The following is an 8,848-nucleotide window of genomic DNA, read 5'->3' as shown; positions in this document are numbered from 1 at the left end:
AGTAGCGAGTTTATTTAAATGAACATCAGCACTAAATGAGGAACATCTCTTCTCATCAGGTCTAGAGATGTTCCTCATAGATTTTTTTTTTTTTTTTTTTTTTTTTACTTTCTTCCAGAAAAATTTAAAATATTCTTTATTTATAGAATTTGATCAATTTTCTAAAAAGAAAATTGAAGAAACCTTTTTGAAGTTCCAAAAAGTAGTCTGGGTTCATTATTTGGGTGAAAATTTATTTTTCACTCACAAAATTTCAATATGTTTTCAAGTAAAATATAGGTCCAATACAACTTCAACTTTTAAAATTATTTTTCAACACAACTTAAACTCTTTTTCAAGTTTCTATAAAACATTTATTCAACGCTAGCTTAATTAGCGGTCCCAAAACTAAGCAGCCTCCACCAATTTTACGGTAAGCACTAGATCTACGTAACTCTTCAGTGGATCCAATACCTTATCCGTATTCCACCGGATTTCATGAACTCAACAAAATTATCTTTGTGTGTAACCTTTTCATAGACAAGCGCACGGATCCCCATCCCGGCGAAATGATTAGACTATCAGTGGACCCCATATGTCCACGAGACTCCCGTCTCACCGAAAGCAAAACTCGCTCTTTCCAGTCAAAAAGTCTAAACCAAAGTCTCCAACTAACCAGTTTAAGTGCATAATCAGACTAATTTATAAATAAATATAGGTCATTTTTGTAGTAAGTATTGATTGGTGATGTGCAGAAAAGAATTTGTATTCTCTACATAACAATGTCAAGATTTTATTCCATTAAGAAAATTGACTTATAACAGCAAATATTGTTCAAATTTAATATGGAGTCTGAAAAATAACATAAATAATACCCTATTATAATTAATCATATCATATTACAATACAACATAGTTCACTTTTAAAGTATGAGTTAATTCTAAAAAAGCAAAAATACTACAAATAAATAGTCTATTGAACTTACTAAATTATGCTGATACTTTTTCTCACGTTACTTCATCATATTCTAATATTAGTAATTGTTTAACAAACTAAATTTGTTAAATATTTGACAGCAAAAGTGTTTACCCATAAAACAGCACAGTTGAATTTGTAACGTGGTTTATAAACATATGAATTAATTTGATTCAAGAATATAAAATAATTAGAATAGAAACAAATTGGTTAAAGAAACTTGAAGAAAATACAAGCCTGACTGTGACATAAGCTTCTCCGAAAACAAGAATAAGAACAATATATAGTACAAAAAAAAAAGAATGTTGTTAATAGAATAAGAGCAGATTTAGCCTTTTTGCGTATACATATTTTTGTGTTTACAATGAGTACAAATTTTTTTATTTAGAGAGACAAGCTCCCTAAATCAAGCTCTTCTTTAACATGAATAAAATCACTCTTGATGGCTGTATAACAGTTGATTATAAATACAAAGATTCTTTGTAATGACTACTCATTGAATGCTGCTATTTCCAACCGATATCTTTCTTTCAAGCTTTCGCCTCTGGTTCCAGCATCTTCGGAACTCACTCAACATCGGTCACATGTTCGTAACCCGTGACAATTATTTGTTGACTCATATCTTATTTATCTTCACTGCCACCTGTCAATTCGACGAGCATCCACCTAACATTTATCAATTTTATCTCATACAAGAGGTGAATTCAATATTTAAATTTTATGGTTCCACGTTCAAGATTTTTACCAACTCATTATATTTTTCAAATAATATGTTAAATTTGTTACTTAATTGTTATAAATTTTCATACACAAATACATATATTAGGTTGAGTTGAAATCATAGCTCAAATTCTGCATTTGTTGCTGTTTGACGTTTTATTAGAAAAATAAGAAGTTATCTAATACGTACTTTTTAATGATATATTTACTCTTAATGTTTAATTGGTGAAGTGTCAATCAAATAAGACGATTAAATGAAAGATAAACGACAATTTAGATATATCATTAAAGTAGTAAATATATTTTGAGCATGAAAAAGAAGGTAACATGGATTGGAGGGAGTATAATAGTATACTAGCAGTAGTAGTACTAGTTAAATCCACCGCAAAAAGCTCCTCCTCTTCCTACACTGTCTGAATCTCCCAAGGATATCGCATTCGGGTCAAAATGCAAGATCCGTCAAATCCAAACTCCAAGAATCAAACGCCGTCATTTTCAGCTACATTCAGGCCATCTCACCACCGGCGAGCTCATTCTGAAGTGAACTTCCGGCTGCCGGAGGATCTAGATCTAGTATCCGACCCATTCGATGCGTCCGCCGGGAGTTTCGAGGAGATCGGATCCGAGGACGATTTCTTCTCCACTTACATGGACATTGAGAAACTCGGCACCGGATCCAACCCTACCGATGGATTCAACAATGCTGCCGGAAGTAGTAGTGGACTACTGGTAGCTGACGGAGAGAAGACTTTCAGTAGGCCACGTCATAGGCATAGTAATTCTGTGGATAGTTCCAGTTTGTTGCTAAGTGAGAGTATTGAAGCTAAGAAAGCTATGGCTCCAGATAAACTTGCTGAACTTTGGACCATTGATCCTAAACGCGCCAAAAGGTATACATTTCTTTTACAAGTTTAATTTTAACGGTCATTTGGTGCTATTTTAGGAAACTCTCGATGTAGATCTGTTTGAACATATATCATGATTTATTCCTCCATTTATTGTTTTCCTTTTAAATTTTGATTTACTACTTTCAAAATCATTTAACTAAACAAAATTTCTTTCTTTCTTGGAGATCCCGAACATTCTTTACCTTTTAAGTTGATCTGGATTTCCTTAGTGTTAATGTACTAGGTGTATACTCAACAGTAATGTGAATTAAGGCCCTTCAGACGAGGGGCTTGTGGTTGAGATCGAGGGGCTGAGCTAATTAGGGAGTTAATAAGCTGTTAATGGTTTTGCTAAAGATTCTCATAAGTAGTGATTAGGATGGATTGATGTGACGTCATTGAACACTTATATGTGAAATTGAGATGGAGTTATAGTGATTTAAAATTAAAACTGCATATCTGTAGAAAAGCAAGATTCAAGAAAACCGCTAAACTAGACTAACAGTAGGATGGCAAAGACGTACATGTGCAAGTTCTCATGTCAAGAAATGGTGTGTTGAAAAGCAAAATGCTTTGTTAGTACAGATTAAATGTGGCATTTTTATTCTAAAGTTACTAGAAGTTCCCAAACCAGAATGTTGAACTGCGACCCTTTTTGCATGGACTAACTCCATGAGACTTGCGAATGCCTGTTGACATGAAAACTTTCCAGAACAGAGGCCAAAACAGTTTTTTATATCAGAAACTGAGAACTGGTCATTTCTTTACTAGAGCCAGTCTGCACCCCATTATCTTGTTCTTATCAAGTTTTTGTTTAGCAACTTTAACAATTAGATTGGGTTTGGTTTGATCCATCTCATTATTAAGAGATGCTTCTGCCTTGTTTTAAGGTAGTTCTTAGTTCTTACTTTATAGTGTATTTGGGTAAAACTGAAATGAAGCTTAAGCTTTACTAAGTGAAGTTTAGTGTAAAGTACAGTCTAACAAGACTAACTGTAGTCATGTACTATCTTTAAGAAGATGGCAGTACATCCAAGTTATGTCAATCAGCTTGCTCCCCTAGTCTGGGAAAATGATTGGTTAAGTCTATAACTGGATCATGTCTCTTTTAACTTAACCTGCTTAAGAAAATTTCTGAACTATAGTAGCTTCCACTAATCCCGATTGGTGAGTTTCCTAGCACTACTGAAGTATCGCATGAGCTTATTATCATTGTTGTTTGGTCCATCAAAAAGGTCTCTGTTCCCGTATAATCAACATTCTTTTGTGAAGTAATGCCATGTCCAAGTATAGTTGAAATAATGCCAGGTCCAAATTCATTTAATTTATTCCCTATAAATTTTGGCTACTAAGATGGCCATCTATTAGGACCAAGAAAGTCCAAACGGAAGATTCCTTTGGCTTAACTCATGGGCCTTTATCAGCAGGGGGTGTGCTATTCCATGCCAAATTTGCTTGCCTGACCTAGTTTTGCACTCACCTTAATTTTGTTGTGCTCCAAAAGTTTGGCTCGTCCATCTAGTATCACATGATTCAGAGTCTTATAATTCTGTACTATAGCTTAAAGCTTGTATAGCTTACATCTGAGGCAAAACAATGGTCCTGGACATGTGATATAATCCTGTGTGTTCCCCTTATAGATTACACTCTGTGACTTTGGAAACCAATAGAAATGACCATACTATGTAGCATTTTGTCTGCTTTCTTAAAAGGCTCTAAACTCGGTATATTCCAATGTTGACGTCTATGATTTGTGGTCATTTTAGGATAGCTGTTCAGAAGGAGATTATTTAACTTAATGCCATTAATGGAAAAGAAAGAAGGCAGTTGACAAATTGCTTGTGTTGATTCGGATTTGCCAAGAGCTAAAATATATGTATATTTACTTACAAATGTCAAGCGTAAAAGCTGGTTGTGTGGTATTAATACTGAAGCCTTTTTACATATCACACTGGATAATGACATTGTAAAGCGAAGTGCTATGTTTCACATTGATGATGCCCTGAGAATATGTGAGACTGGTTTCATCGTAGTAAGTTATGGAAGCTATATTGGATACTAATATTCTAGAACTTGTGCTAAATACTAGAATTGAAGTAGCTTTAATTTGTCAGGCAATTTATGCACTAGTATTTCGGAGCATTTTTTGTCAGGAAACTGTAGCTTCTTAAAACTACTAATCTGCCTCTTGTCTAAGAAGCATAGACAACTCCAAATGGAAATATGTTTCTATTTTACAACAAGACTTTCCAACACTCTGATGCATTCACTCTAGGTCCAATGCCTTCTAGGAGTTTTTTAGCCTTAATTAGAGATTCGTGTGCCAATAGGAAATATGGAGAACTTCTACTATTTTTTCCTTTTTATTTTGTCCATATAATGTTGGCCTGAGATGAATTTAAACGGGGAACATGGTCCTGTGAGGATTCATATAGCTGACCTCGACTTGTTTGGTATCTAGGCGTAGTAGTTGCTGTTGTAATCTCCAGCACTCTGATGCGTCTAAGTATGCTCTGCCTGTACCAATATTTAAGTCAATATACCACCATGTCTGACGCATGTAGTGCCACGTTATGTTTCTAATTTGAGAATGTTATACAGGATTTTGGCTAATCGGCAGTCTGCTTCTCGCTCGAAAGAGAGGAAGGCCCGTTACATAACTGAACTTGAGAGAAAGGTTCAGACCCTTCAAACAGAAGCAACCACTCTTTCTGCACAATTAACCCTTTTCCAGGTAATTCTTCCTTTTCGTGAACTTCGAAATCTGTTCTAAAATTCATGGGTGTGCTTACAGATTGCATTGTATTCCATTAACTATGAGAATTATTGGTCTGCACACCATTCTATAACAGCCATTTTTTTTCCAGCTACAGCTACGGCTGTGTCTGTATAAATAAATAGTAACTTGATGGTTGAATTTGACCATGGAAACGTTGTGATCATTCATTTTGTGTGAAAATTAACTGTGTTTAGACAAACCTAGGGATTAACTTCCTGCATTTAAATGGTAATACCTTTTCTCAGCTAGATGTCTAACAAATTAAGCGTGTCCTTTCCTCCAAGTATTCCATGCATGGCAAAAATTCTGAAGTGGATTTTTGCCCTTAAATACTCTTCCTTTCGTAGTGGAGTGAGGGAAGCATATACAAAGGGGAAAAAGTGCATGCCTCAAATTAACAAAAGATGTTTCAACATTTTGGTTACTGAATTCCATTCATCTCCCTCACAATAATCGATACTTCACATCTGATTGTTCTCTCCATCTGCAGCGGGATACGACCCAGTTTACTAATGAGAACACAGAGCTTAAGATCCGTTTGCAAGCTATGGCACAACAAGCTCAGTTACGTGATGGTATGTTTATCTTTTCTGTCTTTTCCATTGCCTTCCAGAATTTTATGTTTATCAGTCATTTTCACATCATCTTGAAATTCTCAGCTGCTTATTCCACCTCTTATGGACAGGATACATAGCAAAACTGAATCTACTGTTACTTTTCTAATCTACAAATAGAAAGTCATAATGTTTGCTTTGTCCCTGCTTAATTGAGAGAATAACAATTTAGTTGACGTTGATGGCGAGAAAATTTATTGATGCTGTGCGTATTTGTTTTGCTGTTCCTATATTACAGCTCTGAATGAAGCACTGAAACAGGAAGTGGAAAGACTTAAAATGGCTACAGGGGAAATGTCCTCTTCAGATGCGTACAATTTGGGGATGCAGCACATTCCATATAATCAATCAGCATTCTTTTCCCATCAGACACAGTCAGGGCCAAGCGAATCCCAGAACATACAGATGCAGCAGTTTCATTCCCTCCAGGACAGCTTGTTGACTCCTCATCGCCGTTTACTTGCAGGCCATGGGCAGGCTCTCCCAGATACAATGCAACAGGATCCCCTTGGTCGTTTTCAGGGTCTTGATATAGGTGGCAGGGGTATGCATCATGTCAAGACCGAAACACCTTCTATTTCTGCCAGTGAGAGCAGCAGTACATTGTGATTGTGTTGCCAACTTGCGCAATCGCTTTCCCAACCTTATTTATGGAATTGTTCATAGACTGACGTGTTTAACATCCAGAACATGATATCATTCAATTTTTTTGATTAATTATTTGTTCCATTTGACTTGAGTCTTAGGTTTCAGTAGCTTCCAGGGGTCTTGATGTGTTTTTTTTTTAATTTTATTTTGTATTTTGCCTCTTTTTTCTTTCCGCCAGTTTGAATCATTTCTTGTGATTTATTCATGTAACTTTAAAGGAAGGTTGTTACCACTGCTCAATGGCCGTACTCTTATGGTGTCATGGTGTCTTTAAACTTCAACATATTCTTGTTCAACCTTGCAAAAAGTTGTTTTGAGATTTTTGTAGCAAGCGCCACGTTATTGTGTAAGGTAACGATCTTTTGCTTCCCCTCAACTTTCAGGGTACTGTTGTATGCCTCCATAATTTATCCTCATAGTTTTTAGGTAGAAACGCCCTACCTACCCTCGGAATGATTATACCTGCCCGATGGGTCTACATCTATCCCTGAATGTCCTCATTCTTGTAACTGTCACCTGTAACCCGTGCAGGTATGTCCGCACCCCCTCTCTCCCCTGGAAAAATAAACTAAGAAGATATGCAGAAAATGAACAAGTTTTTTTCAACTAAAGCTCATGATTTTCTTGCTTTCCTGTTTATCATGGCCACTGAATTAACGCAAACAATTTTTAGGTCATTTTTGTTGGGTGTAAAGGCTTTAATATGGATAATGCACTAATGCAGGGTTCCTGCGTTCCATTGTCCTAGGTAAGTAAGACTTTTGTGGAGCATCTGAATGTTTAGCTTTTGACACAAATTCTCATAAGAGCCAAGTTCTTGTTAACGTCTCTGGTTGACAATCCTGTTAGGAAAATCATTTTGCCCAGCTTCTACTTTGACCTAATATGGTGAAACTGCCAAATGACTACCTGATACTCATTGTACTATGTTTTAAATTCTTAATTCACGTTTCATCTAATTTCCCAGACTATAGAAAGTTCGCCTTCCTTCTTTCGAATTAGTTAGCCAAAAAACAAAAAAATGAGTATATTATTCATCTTCACTTCTAGTATATACGTATTAATACTAGTTTAGGAGATACAGATTTGACAAAACAGATTAATTCTTTGATTTCCACATCCTAGATAAGGCTAACTAACTAGCCGTTGCCCGGGCCCAAGCAGAAAATGTGGGCTATTATGACCCTAAATGTCAAAAATTGAGTAACGGTCATGACGGGACGGTAACCCTTATTCCTTATATATTATTTGTTTTTTATGGGGCCCCTTATGGGTGGACCAAACCAATAATATTTTCCAACATCACTTTTATCTCGCCTTCACATTTGTGTATCTATCGGTTCTTCTCTGTGGCGTGCCTAATTATTGTCAATATCCAAGTGGAGATTTAGCCATAAACTCAAATAAGAATGTGGTTATGGAATTCAACAAGCGTTTAGCACCGTTGACATCCCCATTCATCCTATTTTTTCACAATTCTTATCTCTATTTTATTTTCCTATTTGTTTTATTCTTCTTATTGTGGGAAATGGATGCAACATGTCCCATCAAATTTCCTTTTTTTTTTTTTGGAAAAAAAGAAGAAAAATGGAAATTTTCCAACTTTCTCATAATTACAATAGCTGGGAATTGAAGAAATGTTAACTAATGACGAGAAAGCCAGCTCTTCAAAACTGCGATTTTCATTCAACACATTTACATACTAAAATGAATTGCCTGCCATACTTTTGGCCGAAATTGGCAAAAACCCAACAAAAAATCATAAGTAAATGTAGCTAAGTAGGAAAAGAAAACGACTTGCTTTCCGTGTCACATGCATCTTTAAAGTCAGAAGACATGCACCATTGCTTTAATGCATATTTCAATCTAAATTTTCATCATATATATCCTCCCCATCCACCAATAAAAATGGAAAAAACAACTAGAAGAAGGAACAAATAACTAACTGGTCACGTTATGGGACCATATATTAGGGCCAAATTTCGAAGCAGACAACAGAAATTCACATGGGAGACGTAGGGTATATATAAGAGCAGTGATTTGATCTGCGGCTCCTTGGAAGATCATGTGGGGTTGTCTTGTGGCTGCTCGAACTGACTATATTTCTCCCTCCGTCCCAATTTGTGTATCATATTTTCTCAATCGGTTACAAAAAAAAATATTATACTCTCTTATATAGAAATAAATTCTTTAAATTTTTCATCTTTGTAAATTTAGGATACACCTAGACACAAGAAGGGAGTTGA

General features: G+C 35.7%; 1 protein-coding gene across 1 annotated transcript; it reads left to right on the top strand.

Annotated features, from left to right (window-relative positions):
- On the top strand, window positions 1,979-6,885 carry LOC109225724 (transcription factor RF2b). Its single transcript, XM_019390489.1, has 4 exons — window positions 1,979-2,564; window positions 5,163-5,295; window positions 5,831-5,915; window positions 6,193-6,885. Exons 1-4 carry the CDS (start codon window positions 2,122-2,124, stop codon window positions 6,561-6,563), a joined length of 1,032 nt encoding a protein of 343 aa, XP_019246034.1. The 5' UTR covers window positions 1,979-2,121; the 3' UTR covers window positions 6,564-6,885.

The sequence above is a fragment of the Nicotiana attenuata genome, chromosome 5, assembly GCF_001879085.1.
Source record: "Nicotiana attenuata strain UT chromosome 5, NIATTr2, whole genome shotgun sequence".
In the NCBI taxonomy this organism is placed as follows: domain Eukaryota; kingdom Viridiplantae; phylum Streptophyta; class Magnoliopsida; order Solanales; family Solanaceae; genus Nicotiana; species Nicotiana attenuata.
This window is presented reverse-complemented; position numbering and strand designations above follow the sequence as displayed.